The sequence below is a fragment of the Trichomycterus rosablanca genome, chromosome 25 (genome assembly GCF_030014385.1).
Source record: "Trichomycterus rosablanca isolate fTriRos1 chromosome 25, fTriRos1.hap1, whole genome shotgun sequence".
Lineage (NCBI taxonomy): Eukaryota > Metazoa > Chordata > Actinopteri > Siluriformes > Trichomycteridae > Trichomycterus > Trichomycterus rosablanca.
This window is the reverse complement of record NC_086012.1, coordinates 1,605,122-1,625,827: the sequence shown is the minus strand read 5'-3', so window position 1 is coordinate 1,625,827 and position 20,706 is coordinate 1,605,122. Positions and strand designations below refer to the sequence as shown.

The 20,706-nt window shown below is 41.2% G+C and overlaps 2 protein-coding genes across 2 annotated transcripts; both read right to left on the bottom strand.

Annotated features, from left to right (window-relative positions):
• Nucleotides 1–3,887: 3,887 nt before the first annotated feature.
• On the bottom strand, nt 3,888–7,754 carry dsela (dermatan sulfate epimerase like a). Its single transcript, XM_062987674.1, has one exon. The coding sequence runs from the start codon at nt 7,572–7,574 to the stop codon at nt 3,966–3,968; it is 3,609 nt and encodes a 1,202-aa protein (XP_062843744.1). The 5' UTR covers nt 7,575–7,754; the 3' UTR covers nt 3,888–3,965.
• Nucleotides 7,755–9,825: 2,071 nt separating this feature from the next.
• On the bottom strand, nt 9,826–19,247 carry tmx3a (thioredoxin related transmembrane protein 3a). The gene is made up of 16 exons (XM_062987486.1): nt 19,085–19,247; nt 18,937–18,991; nt 18,301–18,340; nt 18,110–18,233; nt 16,828–16,873; nt 16,348–16,428; nt 15,933–16,032; nt 15,670–15,747; nt 15,523–15,589; nt 12,611–12,709; nt 11,700–11,757; nt 11,547–11,600; nt 11,399–11,455; nt 10,973–11,102; nt 10,387–10,455; nt 9,826–10,271 (listed from the first exon to the last, which is right to left on the bottom strand). The coding sequence occupies exons 1-16, from the start codon at nt 19,116–19,118 to the stop codon at nt 10,089–10,091; spliced, it is 1,275 nt and encodes a 424-aa protein (XP_062843556.1). The 5' UTR covers nt 19,119–19,247; the 3' UTR covers nt 9,826–10,088.
• Between the last annotated feature and the right edge of the window lie 1,459 nt (nt 19,248–20,706).

Here is a 20,706-nt window from a genome sequence, read left to right as displayed (position 1 = left end):
TGGATCAGACACAGCAGCGCTGCTGGAGTTTTTAAACACCTCACTATCACTGCTGGACTGAGAATAGTCCACCAACCAAAAATATCCAGAAAACAGCGCCCCGTGGGCAGCGTCCTGTGACCACTGATGAAGGTCTAGAAGATGAGCGACTCAAACAGCAGCAATAGATGAGCAAACGTCTCTGACTTTACATCTACAAGGTGGACCGACTAGGTAGGAGTGTCTAATAGAGTGGACAGTGAGTGGACACGGTATTTAAAAACTCCAGCAGCGCTGCTGTCTGATCCACTCATACCCAAACCCACAATATATTTACAGAAGAAATCAACTTCACTGAAGTATTTCAGACTTTTTCCCTCATTCTGCCACAGAAAAGGAAGAGTTACAGAAATCCTTCACCTCCCAAGACTGCCGTGTCATACGCGCCATTACAATGGTATAAATTTGCATTTTTCATTTCCGCTGCCCAAAGAACAACGTTCTCAGCCGTTCTAATCGGACCGGCCCATCAGGCTTTAATTCAATGAGACGTCGTCGCTCTCGATTCAAACGGGACACAGTAAATTTCAGCGTCCTAACACAAAAACTCCCTGCGGAGGAGAAAAGAGGAGGCAGCCCCGAAAAAGAGGGGCTCATTGCTGGAATTGATTAGCATTTAGATTGTATCGTGTCTGATTTGCAATAGAGGAGGTTCGAGACGGCTGGAAAGCAGCCGATTCAGGGGCAGATTTCCAAAATTGCCTCCAAATAGATGCAATCGCTTGAAACCGCTTTATTTTACACAATTTATATCCGTGGACTGATTACAGATGGGCGGCTCCTGATAAGACCGTCTCATGCTGCTTCCGAGCACCTTAAATCTTCCATCCAGTCACTAATTGTTATTAATTTCGCCGCCCTGCTGCGGCGATAAGAGAAGGTCAATCGCGGATGCTAACGTTCCCGTGGATTAAACGGGGAGTTTTTATTTAAAAAGCTCGTCCGCTGTCGAGCTTCGTTATAATAGTCGTGAATATTAATGTAGGATTTTAATCATCGTACAGACGCGTCTCTGTCAGCTGTAAGAATCTGATACAGAAGCTTCCAGAAAGCACCTAAAGGCCACGCCTAGCTGCTTCTCCAAACTTTTTACATCATGATGAATATGGCAGCCTCCAGATTTTAGAACATGACTGCAGGGATTCGCTGCTATTCAGCCTAGAAAAGCAAGAGCGAAGTCAGACGCTGATTTTCTCACAAGTTCTATTCATTCATTCACTCGGTTTAGCACCGCTTTATCCTGGTCAAGGTCTCAGTGAGTCTTACACACACACACCTCACACACACACACTTTGTGCAGTTTTAGTAGCTCCAACTTTCCCGACACGTCTTTGGACTTGTGTACATTAGTTTCTTTATGCCGTACGTTTATATATTTCAGTACTGTTCCCACTGAGACACACATAGGTGCCTCAAAATCAAACGGTCCTCACAACAAACCCAAAACAACGCCATCGCCTCCTCCCCCGCGGACTCCTTACTGTATTAACCACGGCTCGCCCGCCTTTCTATCAGCGTGCACTTTCCGAGGGCTTGACATTAAGAAGAATAAATGGCACCGGTCTCTCGACGCGGCATAATTCATCAAAGTCGCTGCTCGGAGTAAACTAATCACAGAGTCGAAGCTTTGCACTCCGGGTGAATGTTCAAACACGAGCTGGATTCCTCTCCCGCATTACAGGAACCTCCGGAGACACGGTGAGTCTGGAACCGAACCAGGTTTCCGTCTCCCAGCTGCGGTGTCACGATTTCAGGACCAGATTGGAAGAATTGGCGTAACATAATTCAGAGCCACTCACGCATATGCAAAGCTGATTCGGTGCAGGAGGAGACCTGATATGTTCTTGATAAACGTCCTCCATAAGAGTAGTGTGAACCACTGAGGTGCTAAAATGACCCGAAAAATAGTAATTGACTGCTTTAATGAAGGTATGATACGCTTGTGCACATCTGTATCATACCGTCATTAAAGTGGTCGATTACTAAATGTGTGGAACGCCTCTGTGTATGATGACTGAAACAGGAAAAGTTTGTGAACCCTCTGGATGAACTTCTGCCAATGAATTGTAATCTGATCTTCATCAATTTGAAGGTTTAATGTTTGTATCAAACACACTGATGAACCATCCACAGTCCAGCCTGGAACCGTACATTATAGGGCTTAAGGATTGTGGATGCCTGACCCTGAGCTTGTTGGACATCCTCTTTCCAATATCATGGACATTAATGTGGAGTTTACACTCATTTAGGACGGTGTTTTAAAAAATGTTTCACCTTTACTATTACATTTTGACCTTAGTCTTCATGGATCAAGCTTTGTACACAGGGACAGTCATGCTGGGATAGAACAGGGACTTCCCCAAACTGTTGATACGCTATCAGAAGCATGACATTTATTTACTTTAATTAGCAGTGGGCATAGCTGAAACACCTGAACACTGATAAGAAAGGGTGTCCACATACTTTTGTCCATGTAGTGTACATGGAGACAAGGACAGTATGTCTTTTTATCACTTCAGCCTGGTCAGCGTCACAGTGGGTCCAGACAGGACCCAATACATTCCTCCCATTATAGCCCATCAGGTCTGTATGTAGACGCCCGACTGGCAGATAGCACCACTAGAGATTCAAACCCTTAACCCAAGCAGTAGTGGGTTGGCGTGATTTACTGCTGCACCACCCGAGCGCCCCTGTGGTGTCGTTCTTTCTTCTTTTTTACCATTACTTAGATTTTGTGATCACACCTAGACCCCGGACATCTAGATTTTATTGTAGAATAAGGGTTTCCGACTACAGTGTCACCTTTACTGGTCCCAGTCCCACACACAGAAGAAGCCAGTGGGCCTACTGGGCATGACATAATATAATTATTTCATTATTTATTAATAATTATTTGTTTGTTTTTACGTTTACCAAAGACCAGAAATTAGAGCCGAAACATCATATCAGGATTCATTAATGAATTTCTTTACTTCATGATCAAATTACATCCTACTGTTCAGCTCATATTTTGAGTCTACAGGGTCAGAAAATCATCAGTTATTTCAGTCAGGTTTATTATTTTATTTAATTATCGTTTGTGGGTCTGGATGCACAGCAGTGATTAATAGCTTTAAAATGGAGGTTTTCAATCGCTGTGGTGGAATTTTAAATCTTAGGTTACAGCGTCACCTGTTGGTCACGATCATAATTACACCCTCTGTCAGGGGTGTTCGGATTTTTTTAGCGTTTTATAGCGTTAAAATAAGAATTGTGTTTATGATATTACTACTATTATGTTTATGTAATGTCTAACATTTATAGATTTATGGACTTTATAAAGTATTAGGAGATTCGAACATGAATCTAACACTGCTGCTAAAGGTGATGCAACCAGTTAGCAACTTAGCAATTACCAGTACACAGTCATAATATGAGTGTTGGATATCGTATTTTTGTCAGGGAAAGTTTATAAATGTGTAAAATACAAAATTATATTACGACAAATTCATAACTATAGATATTAAAGTAAATAAATATAGATTTGGTGGGTTCTATGTGAGTCAGAGCCACATGACTCACATTGGTAACCTCTAATTCTTCCCTCGAAAAAAGTAGTCCCTGACTTGCTGCAAAAAACGTTTTAAATTATTTTTAGTACATGGAACTATGTATAAATTATACTTTAGTAGTCAGTCAAATGCTACCGATGCAGTAAATACAGACAAGGTTTTTAAAAAATTCATATTTCTTTAACATTAAAAGTTCAACATTCATAATGCTACACTGCTAATTTTCAGGTCCCTTTTTATATGAAGAAACTAAATCTAATTCAAGCGTAGATTTTTCTCAAAGAATGCAACACAAAATACTGATAAACTTCTTTAATATCAAAAGATAATTTCATACAAAACATATTTTACACAAATCCCAACATTCAATATTGTTTATATGAAGGGTGCATGCCTTTCATAGCCTAGATTATCCATGACAGTCGCACAGACTTTCTCTATCAGTGTAACCTCATCAGAAGCCAGCTTTTCCTTCCACACGTCAATTTTGGCAGGAGATATCTCCCCTTCATAAACTAAATGATACAGATTTGTGGACGTAGCAAATGCGAGCTGGTTTAGAGCGGCGGGTGTGACAGGCACCCCAAGGAACTTGTGTATGCTCTCCGCTGTACTCTCAGGAGAATTCACGATATCTTCGAATTTCACCCTGAGGTAGGCGTGCGAGGGCAGGTCTGAGCTCGCTTTAAGGCTGGCCGATGTGTGAGCCAGCCAGAGGTGAGCGAGCAGCAGGACCGGGCTAGCGTCAGGCTGAGCGAGAACGCTTCCCAGAGGCTGAAACGCAGCGTCAAACCTGGTGCACCCCTGAGCTGCCTGATCACTGCCCTGTTTTATTATGTTGAGTAAGCGTTTCTTAATGTTTTTGCTGGCGTAAAGGCTTGGTTTGGTGTTGTAAAGCATAAGATAGATCCACGCTCGTGGGTCTCGCACCACTTGGAGTGAGCGGAGCGAGTGCCCTATGACCTCGTGGATGAAAGGTAATTTTAAGGACCAGCTACCGCTGCGCAGGTTCAGGACAGGACAAGCATTTGGATATGTGACTAAGTGCTGCCTCAAGTCCTTTATATATTCCACCTCCTTGCTTGTGGTCCTCTGCTCCATCAGGAGTTTCCTCCGCCCCTTCTTTGCTCGCTGAGCTAATTTTGCCCCCGTATAGCTGCTGCTCTTGTAGAGCTGAATGTTTTGCAGGTGTAGTCTGATGTTATGCACCATGGAATGGAACCATCCTTGAATGGTTTGAAATTTCCCGCTCTGTGCATCTACCCTGGACCACTCGCAAGCGTCTGTAAAAGAATCAGGAGCAAAATTTGTCTCTGGGATGCGGAGGTACGTCGAGGGCACGCTAAGGTACACAAAGTCTGAGCTGTTATCAAATAGGGGTTGTAGAATCTCAGCGCCAGAGCCCGGAAGTGAGGTGATGATTATGAATGGCAGGGGATCTGAGGTTTGATCAGGAGGGAGGTTGGTTTTCTCCGCTGAACGTTGGGGATTTCTCGACATGATGCCACAGAAGACATCCTGACAGCGATACGACAAAACTAAAAGTTCAAGCACCCAGAAGATTAAGACCGAAACAACAGAGCAGCGCATAAGTTTACGAGATGACACTGTAAACTTTCTTTTGATGGTCAAAAACGCGATGGCGAAACACAGAATCCACACGGTTGTGATATTGATGACAAAACCAACGCTAAACGTGGAATATTTTTGGATTTGGCTGTTGTAAGCTTGACTTCCTTGACCAAAATTAATGATCCTGTTTGCGCTCTCAGCTTTCGCAAATCCTGCAAAGCCTAAATAGCTACGCCTGGCACCTATATCGTTGTAGTTGGTTGCAATAGACACTACAGTCTCCGTGTCATTCAGAGTAATAGCCAGTTTAACCCCATTTTTGCTTTTGTCAATGAATCTGCAATCTGAGACCTTGACAAATGGGCCGTGCATTAAATATGCTACACGAGTGACCAAACCCTCCATAGAAAAAGTCACGTTAATAAATTGTGTCCATCTCTTTTTGAACTCCGCGACCTGCTCTACTTCCTGTATCCTGCCAACTGGACTGTTGCCCTGACTGTCCAGCCAGAACATTTCGTAATGGGCATCCCAGACATCCATCATCGCTCCACTGTACCTGCCTAAAGACCTGTGAGGGACATATCTCAAGTCAATGTCCAGATTGTGAAAAAAGGCACTAAATGAGGTCAGCGGAGACGCCTCTTCTTTTTCTACGTGATCTAAGACCAACAAAGTCTGAGAGTTAAGCAGAACCAGGGCCCGATACACACTTTTCAGCTTCATGGCAGAGGAATAGGCTGACGCAGCCTCTCCGCTAACAAATAAGGTGTCCTCGTGTGAAGCTGCTGCAATAACTTCACCAGCGCTGTCTCCTACCTCCTTTTCTCCCCATCGTAACCACTTCGAACACTCTCCCAGCTGTCCTTCCCATGGTTCATTGCACTGGCTTGTCGGGGAAGGTGCAAATACCAGTACATTGTTGAGGTAGCTGTATTTTGGGCCATACAAAGCTTCAGAGACAAAAACCTGCCCATTCGGGGCAAAGGTAAAAGAGTTCTGATCAGGGTGTTCATGACCTGGGTTGAAATTAATCCAGCTATCAATCCAGGAATAAGGCTTAGCATGAACAATGTCATATACTGCGCGACCACCTAACTTCCCAGATTTAAAAGATACAAAGGTGTTGCCCTGGCCTGAAGGCAACCCTGCCCCATATGTAACCACCCCCCAGTTTAAAAAAGCATGCATGCTTTCTTTCCCAAAACCAGCAGGAGGCTGGGCAGGAAGTTCTGCATCAAACCAAATAAACTCTGTATGCAAAGTGGCCCAGCGTTGGGCTACCGACGGCATCATGGGTCCATCTTTGGGCCTGTGCTTCCTGATCTGTTGGGCAAGCCAGTTTCCAGAGCCACTTCTGAGCACAAAAGCATCCAGGAAAACCAGCTGACTCTCAGGCCCATAGAACCAGTTGTAGTTCGAATCAGCGATGCCCACTGATCTTTGAAAACCAGGCAGAACGGTGGCATAGTAAAACATAAAGTGCGCTCTGAGCCAGTTGTTCCTCGTGTTGTCAATGTCAAAATGGCGTAATGCTAAGAAAACATACTGAGTGATGGATTTGGCTGTGTAGCTGCCGTACGCTACACCTTCATCCAAGGAACCGTCGACAATATGGTTTAACAGGAACATGGTCTTTTCCATGTAGTTCACAGCAACTTGCTTCCACATCATGGTCTCACGGTCGTTATGCAAACCCGTCACAATAGCACCAATAAGAATGGCAAGTATGTTTGTAGTCTGGTGGTTTTGTAGAAATTGTCTGCCCCAACCTCTATGCTTTGAGAGTCTGAAAAGTTCCTCAGTGACAGAACGTATCTTTTTAAGGTACCGAACCTTTTTCGGGGCATCCAGATACATGTAAATGAAGTCGTACGCTGTAGCAAAGCCTGTGAGCGAGTGGGCGACTGGAACTTCATCATTTGGCGCACTGGTCACTGCCCAGTCTGGATATTCCACCATCCTATCCATGTATTTAATCAGAAACTTAACAGCTGCAGTGTCCTCAGGCTGGAGAAGACAGTAAAGTGCAAGAGGCGGAAGGTTGTTGCCATAAATCTCATTCCACTTCTTTCCGAATTCCTCGTGGTTTAACGGTGGCAGGTAGATCGCTGGGCTGTCCAGCATGACGCTCACGGCGTTCTGGATCACTTTGAAAATGTGACCATGTGTACTGGCAGCTTTCTTCTTCAGCGATCGGAGTTCTGTGAGGTCAAAGTAGAGGTTTGGATGAATGTCTGATGCCATGTGAAGTCCTGGCTGGATGGTGGAATTGTCTAAAGGGAATCTGGACCGATCGTTGCTCTCGCTGGAGGTATATTTATCCAAAGTGTCAAAAATCCCTGAGAAACAAGATCCCAACATCACGAGACAAAACAGAACCACAACCTTCACCATACACTCCGCAGCCATGATCCAAAAACCACATGTGGGATTATTTCCTCCTTAACAGCACTCAGAAATGTGTTTGTAGTTTCTACTCAGAGGAATTCCAGCAATTTTCAGTCTTTGCCAAGTATGAAGCTCTTGATAAAAGTCCATTCTAAGTTTTCCACGAGTTAAATCCATTAAATCGTCAAATAAAAGCATATTTTCTGTACAACTGGTTGGTGTGCGACACTAGAAGTTCCTCCTGAAACATATCACGTTACTACTTTGCGTACAGAACCGGTGTTATACCAACAAATGACACTGCCGTAACTTCCCGATAGAAACCGCTCTACGTTGACTGCCATTTTAGTTTATCCGTACTGCGCATGCGCAGCAACAAGTTGCGACCGTATCACACTTCAATGTAACACCTCTACCCGTTTGACCGAAGATAATCTACTTAAACTCGGTATATTTAGCTGCTGTGCTGCTCTAAACACGGTGGAACACGATAAGTTCTTTTTAAACCAACCAAAAAAAAACTAATTTGATTTCTTGTTGTAGCGAGGCTGAAGTAAAACATAGCTTAAAGTGTGTACAATTCTCCAAATGGTTTAGGTTAGTTCATAACTACAGATGGCGCTTCGATACAGACGATATAAATCCATGCACACGTATTCAAATAAATCTCGTTCTTTATGCAAATATATGGACGCAATTCTCTGTTAAATCCATGTTTTGGTAATTAGTGATAAGTGGGTACTAAAGAATAAGTTAACACATTCTTTACATAGTAAAAATCCTGCCCATAATAATGCACAATTACTGATTATTTGCTAAATTGAAAACACTGGAGTGAGAATCATACAACTTGGCATGTACACATTTCTTAATATGTCAAATTTAGCAAATAAATATAATTTGTGCACTTAAGTTGCCCACAAATGTACATTTAAGTTACCTGTACTACATTATGTGCTACCTTCGTTTCACAAACAAAACATGGAAATGAACCAGGAGTGTTTAAACTTTTGCATAATACTAATGCACAGATCTTATTGTATTTTCTTTTCTTTAGGTAACTGATTAAAAGTTTTATTTGTGTTAGTATTGCAGCTTTCTGCAGCTAAATGAAAGCATGAGTAAAACAAAGAGTTCATGAAGTTCTAATAAAATAATCATTAAAAATTGTATTTGAAAAGAAAGAGGCATTGGCTGGTATAGTATAATAATATTAAAGTATATAAAGCATATTCTAATGTGCATTAATTGTATTACATTATTATATCAGCTTTGTCAACTCATTACTTCTTTTATTTGTTTTAATTTCCCTTATCAAAAGAATAACTGATGAAAAAAGAAACAACAGTTTAACCAGGTTTGGTTTTATTTACTTAACGTTCAGTGCAAATATCCACTTGGTACTTATACAGACACAGGTAAAGGTCAAGATGCAAAGCTGGTTTAAACTATTACAAAACTAAATAATACATGTTGAATAATTATTTAATCACTATTACTTTTTATTGCATACAATTCTCTCAACCAATGGCAACGTCTTTTATAAATAAGTCAGGTGCAACTAAAACAAGAACATTTTTATTATCTATTTGCAGTAAAAAATATTTAGAACTGAATGTATTTTTATGTACTGAACATTTTTCCTTGTGGTTTTGTTACATATTTGTAACATATTGTTATTGTTGATGCTTCACATTTATACTAGTTTATAAGTTCAAAGTCAAAGTGGATCTATGCATTGACAATATAATACAAAACTAATTGTGATTCTATACTTTTCTCCCTCTATGCAAATTGTTAACTGGCTAACAGGACCATTTTCCAAGACCTGGTAAAATACAGTCGATTTAATAGTACAGTTTTACTCTTTTTGTGGTTGCAGCACAGTGTTTGGTCAAAGTATTATAGTCAGTGGTTGATTATATAGCACTAAGTCATTACACAGTCCAAGCAACTAACAGTTACCGTCCAGCTCAAGGCCCCGAGGGCAGCTTGGCAATGGTGAGGCTAAACTTTCTGGTTAACAGTCTGATACCTCCGCTGAGTCAACACTGTTTATTGATGTTTTAATATTTAACACATCCTTGATAGGTTTGGGTTACAGTGGGCTCTGTATTGATGTATTGTATTGTTGTTATTACATTATAATAATTATTATTACGGTATGTATTACGTAGGTCCCATTTTCTGAGGCTTTTCATCGTTAGTTTGGGGTATATTTTTTAAGTTCTGGTATGCACCTTTTTCTGCTTTAATAATAACACCATGCTGATTTTTTGCAGTTTTTACAATCAATATTTTATTAATGCTCTGTCACATTGGTTTAACACAGTGGTTTCTAACCCTGGTCCTGGAGTATACATGTTATTTTGCATTTTTGTTCATTATTTTATATCTTATAAATACATCAACATATGTTAGAGGGGAGAAAACTAAAACAGGCACAGTAATGGTGGTCCAGGACCAGGCTGACAACCATCGTCATAACCACTGATGAACAGTTGGGCGGTTCTTCAATCACCACTCGTAGTCTCTCTAATCCTTCTTCTTGGCTTGAGCTTTCTTCCTGTGAGTGATGGCAGGACGAGCAGGACCATCTTCAGCGCCATCGTCCTCCACCCGTTCAGCCGTACAGATCCCTACGATGATGAATCCGATCACGCCCATCGGCAGTGAGAACATGAAGCAGGTGAGGTAGGGAGCTGACGCGAAGCTGGTCTGGGTGACAGAGAAAAGAGCGCTTTAGTTTAGAGATCATGTGAATCGACTGTGACTGGGACAACGTTCTCCTAAATATTTGTTCTTCTTCTCTAATATTAGCATGTGGCGTCACCTGAATGGTGGTCGTGGCTCGATAGTAAAGTCTTTTCATGCGCCGCAGGAATCCGTTCCCTCCGAGTAACTAAGAAACACACGAAACAGTGACAACAGAAAGTATTCAGACCCCTGGACCTTTTGCACACTGTATCGTGTTGAGTTTGTGATTTTTAATAGATAGATTTGCCATTTTACCCAACAATCAACGTGTAGTCACTTATAACAGTAGAATTAAAACGTCTTTTTGAGTTTTTTCAAAAACTGAAATCACATAAGTAATGTTTACAAAAGTATTCAGTGGAGCTCCATCACCAAATTGTGGCAAAAAATAACTTCTAAGGCTTTGAGTGCTCCCAGAACCACAATACAACCTTGACCCTTACTAGAGCTGGCCATCCAGCCAACGTCTTCATCCAGGCAAGGATACAGCACATACAGCAGCTTAAATAATCAGTTTGCTGGTGTAGAAAGTTTTATATTGTCATTGAACTTTGCAGCATGACAAGAAAACCCACAATATTCTTATAAAGGAACTCAAGTTTTTTTTTAAACAATCTAGCACAAAATTGCAGCTGCAAAACAATAAAAGAAGGTGATTAGACCTCAGATTTTCCCAGCAGGATGCTGTTGAGGAATTGAAGCAGGTCTTCGACAGTCTCGACCTCACGTTGAGGTAGGTAGTATCCATCAGTCGTCATGTTTATCACGATGAGAGACGGCATTGCTAATTCACTGAGGAAAGAAGAGACCAGGAGGTTCAGCGTACACAAAACTAAGACTAAGACTAATAAAAAGGTAAAGAACCCTTTAAACTTCATGGATTTCTTGTTTGAGACTGATGAGCCACTACAGGAATGTTATTACTGTTATATAAGGTTCTATTATTTTGTAATATAAACAATATAATGTGTTACGAGCAATTAATTGCAAAAAATTAATTCCAAAGGGTTCACTAACACACAACCTGAGCATAAAAAACAGAAGAAGCTCTGCTAGCAGTTTAGCTTTTAGCGTTCCATAGTGCTCACCCCATGATGACGCCGTTGACGTACTCATTTCCATCCACGTAGCCGAACTGAAAGTTCCTACAACACAAACACAGACACGTTTAATATTTTACAATAAACCCAAATATGGAAAAATTAAAATGCCTCAAAATGTTAGTTATGAACTCACATGTTGTATTCATCTCTGTGTTCAGTCGCCACTTTTTCTACGAGGGTTCTATAACTGTAAAGAGAATAAAGTGAGAAAATATTAGTCGTGTTTAAAGCACTTTAAAACACGAGGCATGTCCAGCCTCATGCAGTGGAACGCCAGGGGTCTTACCGAATCCCCTGTGTTGTTGGGTTCTTCTCATCCACCACGGCTAAAGCTACAAGCTTCGCTAAAACAGAACACAGAAAACACAATCATGCATGAGTAACAATTCATCACAAATCCTAAATGCACCCCCACCCACCCAAACTGGATAAGTTAAATTTCCCTGTGAGCTCTGGCGACCTCTGCTGGTTGCACGAGACCTGCGTGCTAGTACACGCATCCTCCAACACATGCTGCTCTCTCTATGCTTCTGTCGCTTGTATCAGTGCCTTGACCAGACAGTAGGAGTCACTGTTGCAGCCTTTCCTCCCTCAGACACAGCCAATTCTGGCACTGAGGTGTAATACGCTAACCCAACACCACCAAGATCTTGACCTAGCCAGGCACCCAAACAGGCACAACTGAGGGCGTCGATTTTGTTTCGACCTTAGGAGCATGCACTAATGATGGGGTGCAGTATTCGAGGGGTGCATTGCAAGGTCGTAGGCATGAATTAAACAATGGGAGGGGGGTGAATCTACCAGTTTGGGGGGGGTCCCTGCCATTCTAAAACATTCCTAATGGGAATTGAGACGGATCCTAACATAACGTAAAGCTAGTGAGTGGAACATGTTTACTTATCATTTTTACATCAGTATATTGGGGGGGAGGGGGGGGGCATTTTGAGCATATTTGAATATTAGGGGGCAAAGCTTCTCGAAGATATACTGTGATTACGGCCTTGGTGCATAGCATGGCTTTCCATGCAGCCAGGGAAGCATGTATTTTCAAATAATGTACATTTTTTATATATTTACATATTTCTCTTGCTTTCTCTTCCCTTCCCCCTCCACTACACCCCTCCTGGGTTGCTCAACAAGGGGTGCAACAAGGGGCAAAAGAAGTATGTGGAAAATTTTACAAGGGTGTAATCGTACTTCGTTCCCCCATCTGGTAGAGTGTGAAGCTGTCCATCTGGAAGTAACGAGGAAAACGTTCTCGGTCCACCCAGGACGACAGATTCCCATCACGCTCCTCTACACAGAAACATCAAAGTAAAAATAAAAATATAATAATATAACATAATGTACATACTTTTAATATACACTATATGGTCAAAAGTATATGGACCACTTCCACTTTTAACATGACTGGACTGAGTTTGGTCTGCACAGAGCCGCCACCTCATTCCCTTTGACTGAATAGGCACAAATTACAATAGGTACACTCCAAAATCGTGTGAAAGCTGGAATGTAGAAGCAGGCCCATATTAAAGTCCATGATTTTGGAACCTTATGTCCATAATTTCGGGCAGCGGTAGCTCAGCGGTTAAGGTACTGGACTAGTAATCATAAGGGTGTCAGTTTAAGCCCCACCGTCACCAAGCTGCCACTGCTTGGCCCCTGAGCAAGGCCCTTAAATTTCAATTGCTTGAATTGTATTCAGTAATAAGTGTGATTCGCTTTGTATAGAAGCGTGTGCTAAATACTGGAACACACCCTATTCACTCTCTCACACCAAGCAGCAAGTTAAAGTAGCCAATCCACCTCCTGCATCTTTAGGGAGGTGGGGCATTACATTTACATTTTCGGCATTTAGCTGATGCTTTTATCCAAAGCGACTTACAGTACTGTGACCCAACAGTGGCAACCTGGCAGTGGCGGCAGCTTGAACCGGCAACCTAACTGGCAACCTTCTGGTTACTAGTCCAGTACTAGTCCAGTACCTTAACCACTAGGCTACAGCTGGGCATGAATTTTAATGTCCATAGTTTTGGAATTGGATGTTCAACAAGCTGACGAGTGTCCGCATACTTTTGATCATATGCAAATGTTATTTTTGCAGTTATTCCTCTGAAGTGGAGCTCCAGTGTAATCATACTTAACCTTGTTGGATTAGGCAGCGGTGAGGATGTTAAGTAAACAGTCTCTGTGACACTAAACACACAACAAACGCTTTTAGTCGAGCGCGGGATGTTTTACTAAGTCAGTTGACTCAGGGCGGATGGTGGACACGGTTAAAGAAGTTGTTTACGGTCCTAAAGTTAAAGGAGACGTAAAGCAGCTTCGCGTTCGTTCAGTTCACGTAGACAGTTTCTATGAAACCGCGAGGATCGTGTACCTGCCGGACCTGATATCATGGAGAGGCGAGATTTACTACTGAGAGGATCTGTGGAGAAAACACTTCCAGCACGAAAACACTGAAAGGTAAAAATTCTAATAATTTTACTAAAATAAAATTATGTTATTTATTTACATCAAGCGTTTTATCCTGGTACGGGTCACAGCAGGCCTGGGAAACACTTGGCGCACCCAAGAGAGGGTGCCAGCCAATTTCAGGGCTTCAGCCACCCTCTTAGACATAGTCAATCACGTCGCTAAGACGACTGCGCCACCAGAGCGCACTGATTTTAGTAAGGTTAGATTTGGTTCTGGACAGGTTGGGTTGGGTTTGGTTTGGTGGGTTCTGTGCCAGTCCATCACAGGGCAACACACATACGCACATTTACTTACTTACAGATGACAGAGAGCAATTCAGAGAAGCCAGTCCACCTTCTGCATGCTTTGGAAGGTGGACGAAATATGATTTCAATTTTAATTGGCTTCTGAAATCAAAATAATTGGCTGTGAAATAAACCAAACTGCGTGGTCAGGATAAGCACAATATGTGTCCATATACTTTTGACCACATAGTGACCATTTCTATATATCAAATGATTCAATGCTTGAGCAGCTCTGCTGTCATTCCTGGTAGAATGACACTGAAGAATCTTCCGTCCTCACAGGACACGCCCTTCCTTCCTCCGACCCTGATGGACGTCCTGACCATCTACGTCCTGGAGACGTCCACCGACACGGCCGTGTTCCGCGTCCAGGTCCGATGCAACAACTCGTTACTGCTGAACTTCTGGCGCCAGAAAACCTTCTACTACAACAGCGAGGTGGAGCAGACCAGTGTCCAGATGCAGGAGGACTGCTCCGGCCTGGAGTTCGTCCTCAGGGTGCGCCATCGCTGCTCTCGCCTGCCCAACGACTACTACCTGAGTCCCTTCCTGGTCACCCTGTGCTTGGACGCTCTGTTTTTCCGATACGAGCTGCCGCCTTCTGCGAGCGGCTCCATCCAGGAGGCCATGAGAGGAAACTGCCTGGAACTGAGACGCTCGCGTGACGGCACAGCACAGAATTAAAACTCTGTGGCTGGTTTTACTGGTTCTAGAAAACTAACATCCGTCTGCTTTTGTGTTTTGCTGAATTTTATTGAATATTGAGGACATGATGGTAATGTAGGAGGTGTTTAGAATTATATAGACAAATACTTTTGTAAATAAGACTAAAAAGGTAAATATATGAGAGTATTTAAAAGTAAACATAAGAGTAAATAAGAAATATATTTGAAAAATAGCAAAATCATTTAAAATGTTCTTTGTTTTGAATCCACTGTGAGTTGTTATGAAGAATTCATGTGTTTTAGCCATACCAATTGCTAACAGGTGTAATAAATCAGTTATATAAAGGAACTGATATGCTTCCAGCTTTGCAGCAACAGTTTAGGGAAGGTCTGTGCACAAAGCAAGCGCTATAATCACATGGAGAAAAGCTCAAGCCCCACTCAAGAGCTTTGGAACAAACTGAAACATACAAACATCGTCATCTTTTGACTGAATGGACACGAATTCCCACAGACATACAGAAGAGCGGCTGTTCTATTAGCTGAAAAGAAATAGGATGTCCGACAAGCTCATGATCAGGTGTCCAAATACTTTTGGTCACATAGTGTAGCTCTACAAACCTCCAAGTCACATAAAATTAAAGTAGGTGAATTTAAAACATCCAAAAAAAAAAGTTCCCACCGTCGTAGGTGTAAAACGTTCCGTCCTTAAACACTGCGACAGAGGGCAGAGCTTCCAGCGTGACTGTCTGAGTTATAACAAGAAACAAAGTCAGTTTTTAACCTGCATTTCTATTAAATTTATGTGAAAAAAGAAAGACATTTTTACCTGTGGTAAAACCTCTTCTGTGGCTGAGAAGAAATAGTTGTGGACGACAAATTCAGCTGCTGCTTTATAAAACTGGCTCTGAAATAAAAATATATTGTTTTACCACGTCACACTGGGTCTTTTGTACATTCTATTAAAGAAAAATTATCCTCTGTGTCTCAGTATTAATACATAGTTTGTCCCACAAGTGTTTGTTAAACCTCAGGCACATCATGACAGCCATTTTTCATTCCTAATATATCAACAGTTGGTGTAAGACCTACCTTCAGTGGTGACCTTCCTCCGATATAAAGAAAGAAAAGCTCATGCCGGCTGAGGACGTGCTGAAAAAGCTGCACACTGGTCAGGGATCGTACGGTGGGGCTGGAATCAACAGAAACAATAAAAATCCTTGTTATATGAAAGCTTGATTTAAGACCCCTAATCAAGACCCCTGTCATAACATACACACACAGCTGATCACTTCTTTTCACCTGCCAGGAGAATGTGGGGGATCTTTTTTACGCCCCGCAAACCAATTTTGAAAAATCTTGAGAGGTATTTTAGAAATAAAATTATGTTTGCTTATTTTTTACTCCATCTGGCCCCCAACAAGCAAAGTTTGGACACCCCTGACATAAAGTAACTCCAAACAGCTCTTCTTTCTTTCCGGTATATAAAATTAAAATCACTATTTACCCAGAGACCCTGCTGGTAAATTCAAGGATGGCGTCTTTCGTCCTCGGGCCTCGATAGTCAAAACGCTTCTCTCCTTTTACTCTGGTGAGAGAGAAAAATGAAATGCGTGATGATCGATGCGAATTCTAAAAGCATAAACTTGAATTAGTTGACCAGTAAGGCTGAGAAAACATGATCTGAAACCCACAGAGCTGCGCTGGTCTGTTTACACTCCTCTAATCCTGTAATAGATGCTCCTCAGGAGGCTTTACTGCTCACCAGTAAAAACAGTCGCTCCCTTAATGACGTTTTATTTTACTGTGGCTGTGAGGGGCAATAATTCATCATGAAGGTCACTAGTTCAAGCCCCACATTTGCCAGGTTGGCACTGTTGGGCCCCTGAGCAAAGCCCTTAATTCTGAATTGCTCGGACTGCGTACAGTCACAGTTGTATATTGACGGCGCATTTAATGTGCAACCAATTTTCTCAAATACACTTACAGGATGATGGATGGGTATCCACGAATGTTAAACTCACTGACGGCATCTAAAAAAGAAAAAAAACAATTTAATTAACTAGTTTCAGCTTCAGTGTAAATATTTAAACACTACTGCAGGGAGTTGTGTAAACATCACGTGCATTAAATGGTAAATCAGTCACGGAGAGCCGCGCTGGTCGGACTGGCTATAAATCAAATGAACACAATTTTTCTCTGCTGTAAAGCCTAAAAATTTCTCTATTAAAGTCTCTTTTCTTCTACATTTGTGGCCAGTTTTACTGTGGTGTAGCTGATGAAGGTGATTTCCATATTGTCTAAACAAACGTGTCCAGGGTGTGGTCCTGCTTGGCGTCCAAGTGACACCAGACCCAGCACTAGTTCACTAACCACTGCATTCTGGTCAGGATCACACACACTCACTCAGGGCAATTTAGTAGCTCTAAGTAACCTGACTGCACGTCTTTGGACTTGTGGGAGAAAACCAGAGAACCCAGACACATGGAGAACATGCAAACACACAGAAAGGACCCTGACAGCCCAGTTTGGGAATCGAACCTAGGCCCTTATTGCTGCTAGGCCACAGCGCGACCCACTAAGTAAAAATTAATAAATGAATGAATGATGCTTCAATATAAAAAAGGACACATATACCTGTGCACACTGGGCATCTGATCATAAATTATAAGACACTTAAACCTAGCTTTGGAGTGGACCAAAGGATTATGATTCTGTTTTATAAGACCATATTAGAGAGCATTGCAAGTTACGGTATTTCTGTCTGGTTTGGTGGCCTTTCAACCAAACTAACGAATAAGTTAACTAGTGTTGTCAAAAATGGCTGGAAAATTATTGCTGTTTGATGTTCAATGTTTGTATTGCATAGTATGTCGCTGTATGTTATACGATATGTAGCCCGGGATGGCCCAAGTAAAATTTCCCCTAGTGGGACAATAAAGTAAATCAAATCAAATCAGATCAGATCATGTCTGCCGGGGTTTTAGGATTTCATTACTAATCCTATTAGAAAGCAGACAAGCTGGTGTGGTGCATTGTGATTGGCTGAAGATGTCTGTCTGTCTATCTATCTATCTATCTATCTATCTATCTATCTATCTATCTATCTATCTATCTATCTATCTATCTGTATATCTATTTATAATTTGCATCATTTTTAAGCGCTTGGGTTTGGCCTGCTGGTGGTCCTAATGTTTTGACTAACCTGCATATGTATGTAAATTTTAAAGGTAAACACAAATAGAAACAAAAATAAACACTTTACTCACCCGTGTAGACTGTAGTGTCCATCTTGCCCACGTTAACCGGAGAGCCCATACTCTTCAACTCATCGGCAACCTCATACCAGATCAGGTCAAACGTCTTACAGTATTCACACCACGGAGCGTAGAACTGCGGGACGGACCAGATTCAGTTCTACACAGCACTGCAAATCACAACAGATTCAGGTTCAACTCACCTCCACCAGCCATGGTTCAGTCTTTCTGTACTCCATAAACCTGGAAGGAATGCAGAATGTGGATTAGCACAGGGTAAAAATTTTTATTTAAACAAGACAGGAAATAAAGTAGACACAGCGTTTTGAGATGCTATTAAAAACACCTGAATTACAAGCATAATAATTTATGGCTTTATTCGTGCTGATAACTTTTAGGTTATGATGCATTTATACTTGTTTTTTTACTGCTTTCATATTTAGGAGTCACCAGAACAGATCTGGTTCCCATACCAGACCAGTTTTATGCCGGATCTTATTTTGTCTGGGCTTTGGACCTGCACTGAGAGCGCACTGACTGGCTAGGCTGTTCGTCCATTCTTCCTCAGACATTAGCCTATAGGATTTAAACCCTGGGTCACCAAATGCCCCCTGTGCCCACAAATGTCAGCAGTAGTGGACTGGCATACCCCACTTGTGAGTCAACTGAGCGCCTATTGTAATGTATTAATATTTAAATATTAAAAATATGAATCCAGTAAAAACACCAATACGTTTGGTGGAAAGCAGATTTTAAGATTTAGAGTAGCTCATCAGGTGTCTATGTAAGACCTTTAGTTCTCACTTGTATAAATAAAATAAAACATCACAAAAGCATACCTGCCATCAAGTTCCTCAACCTGGGCTGCCACGTGAGTTATGCCCAATACGAGCACTGAAAAGATCAATACGAATATAAAACAGAGCTTATCATTTCATAATCCAGTTCATGAACACAGTACTAACACTATAGATTTTTCTGGCCTACCTGAAACGATGAAGTGTCTCGCTCCTGCCATCATTGTCACAGATAATGATAGGAAGAGTGTAGAAGTAACCCAATGATCAGATTAAGCTGGTGGATTAGACACGGGCTACAAGGATAAGGTTTACCTTCACTCCCTCCCCCATAAACCTCCTACATAAAGACTGCAGGGGAAATCTGCTACAGATTATACTGTAAAATTCACCAAACATGACTGATATTCTGATTTCTCTCCATAACTCTTCATACACTATTAAAGTGTAATAATGTATACAGCCATTTGTTTTTACTGTTTTATTCTTTTTAGAGTTGTGATGGGTCTAGAGTCACCCAGGAACTCTGGGTGCAGGGCAGGAATACACATAATGTATGCTGTATTGCTAAAATAATGTAGACACCTGATCATTGGCTTTAATGTAGACCCTCCTGCGTTTTTGTGGCTTTCACAGCGTCCATTTATTTCCTCTCAGAGCACAACAAAATCGTTTTAACAGGAACAGTCATGAATTATAGACTCAGAGTAGCCAGTCTACCCTGGATAGTCTCCCGTCATGCCATATCACTTACTGATTTACAACTACTGAGCAATTAGGAGCAGCTGACAAGTGGATTCAGCATATTAATAACTTCAATAGCTTTTAAAATATTCATCAAATTGTTCCAAAACAAGTTGTATTTGATCAAGTGTAACCCACATTACATACTACAACTCTTATACTGACACTTTTACCCTTTATTATATAATAAAAAACAGATTTTTATTCATAACTTTAATAACTTTTAAAATATTCATCAAATTTCTCCAAAACAAGTTGTATTTGATCAAGTGTAACCCACATTACATACTGTAGTTATGTTAAAAGTATGTTAAAGTAACATTTAAAACATTCAAAAAAAATTTTGGGTATGTTCTTTAACTTGTATTAAATGTCTTGAGAATATTAAGACAACAAACAAAAAAATGACAAAATAACGTTGAAGGAACGTTCTAATAAAATATTCATACAACCAAAATGCAATGTTAAGGGAACGTTCAGAGGACCTTATTTAAAATGTTCTTAGAACATTCCAAGACAACGTTCCCAGAACGTTAAATTATGGTTGCAAATGAGGTTTAGGTAACGTTCTATGAACGTTTTCATAACTTAAAAAGTGTGTGGCGCCCTGCAGTGGTAGGAGTACAGCCTACCAAGCCTATCAGAGCATCTCACTCACCGCGACCCTGACCTGAAATAATCAGTTCGTAAAAATGAACAAAGTAAATTATATTTCTTTTTTTAACTACGTCGTTATTCTGGAGTTGCAGTCTCTCTTTTTTTAACAGTAGATGTCGCTGTAGTACAGATTTACTTGATTCCAGTATTAGAACGTAACTAAAAAAGCTTTGATTCGGATAATAAGTGCACTAGTTAGGGTGTATGAGACATTCATTCACATGTAGTGTAGTGTGCACTTCTACAGGGAGTAAAGAGTAATTTGGATTCCGTCCCATCTAGGTGAAGCAAGGCTAGTGTTGAATTAGCAAAATATTGGCCTTAAGTTAGCTTCTAAGTTAAATTAAATCTTTTAAACGTGAACATACTTTATTATATATTTACCCACTTACATTGTTTAATCGTATTTAA

Excerpts from the sequence above, each read along its gene's own strand:
- tmx3a (XM_062987486.1), bottom strand. The coding sequence starts at position 19,118 with ATGATGGCAGGAGCGAGACACTTCATCGTTTCAG. Across the intron at positions 15,748-15,932 it reads GAGGAAGGTCACCACTGAAG|AGCCAGTTTTATAAAGCAGC; the intron begins GTAGGTCTTACA and ends TTTTTATTTCAG. Across the intron at positions 12,710-15,522 it reads AACGTTTTACACCTACGACG|AGGAGCGTGATGGGAATCTG; the intron begins GTGGGAACTTTT and ends GTTTCTGTGTAG.
- dsela (XM_062987674.1), bottom strand. The coding sequence starts at position 7,574 with ATGGCTGCGGAGTGTATGGTGAAGGTTGTGGTTCTGTTTTGTCTCGTG.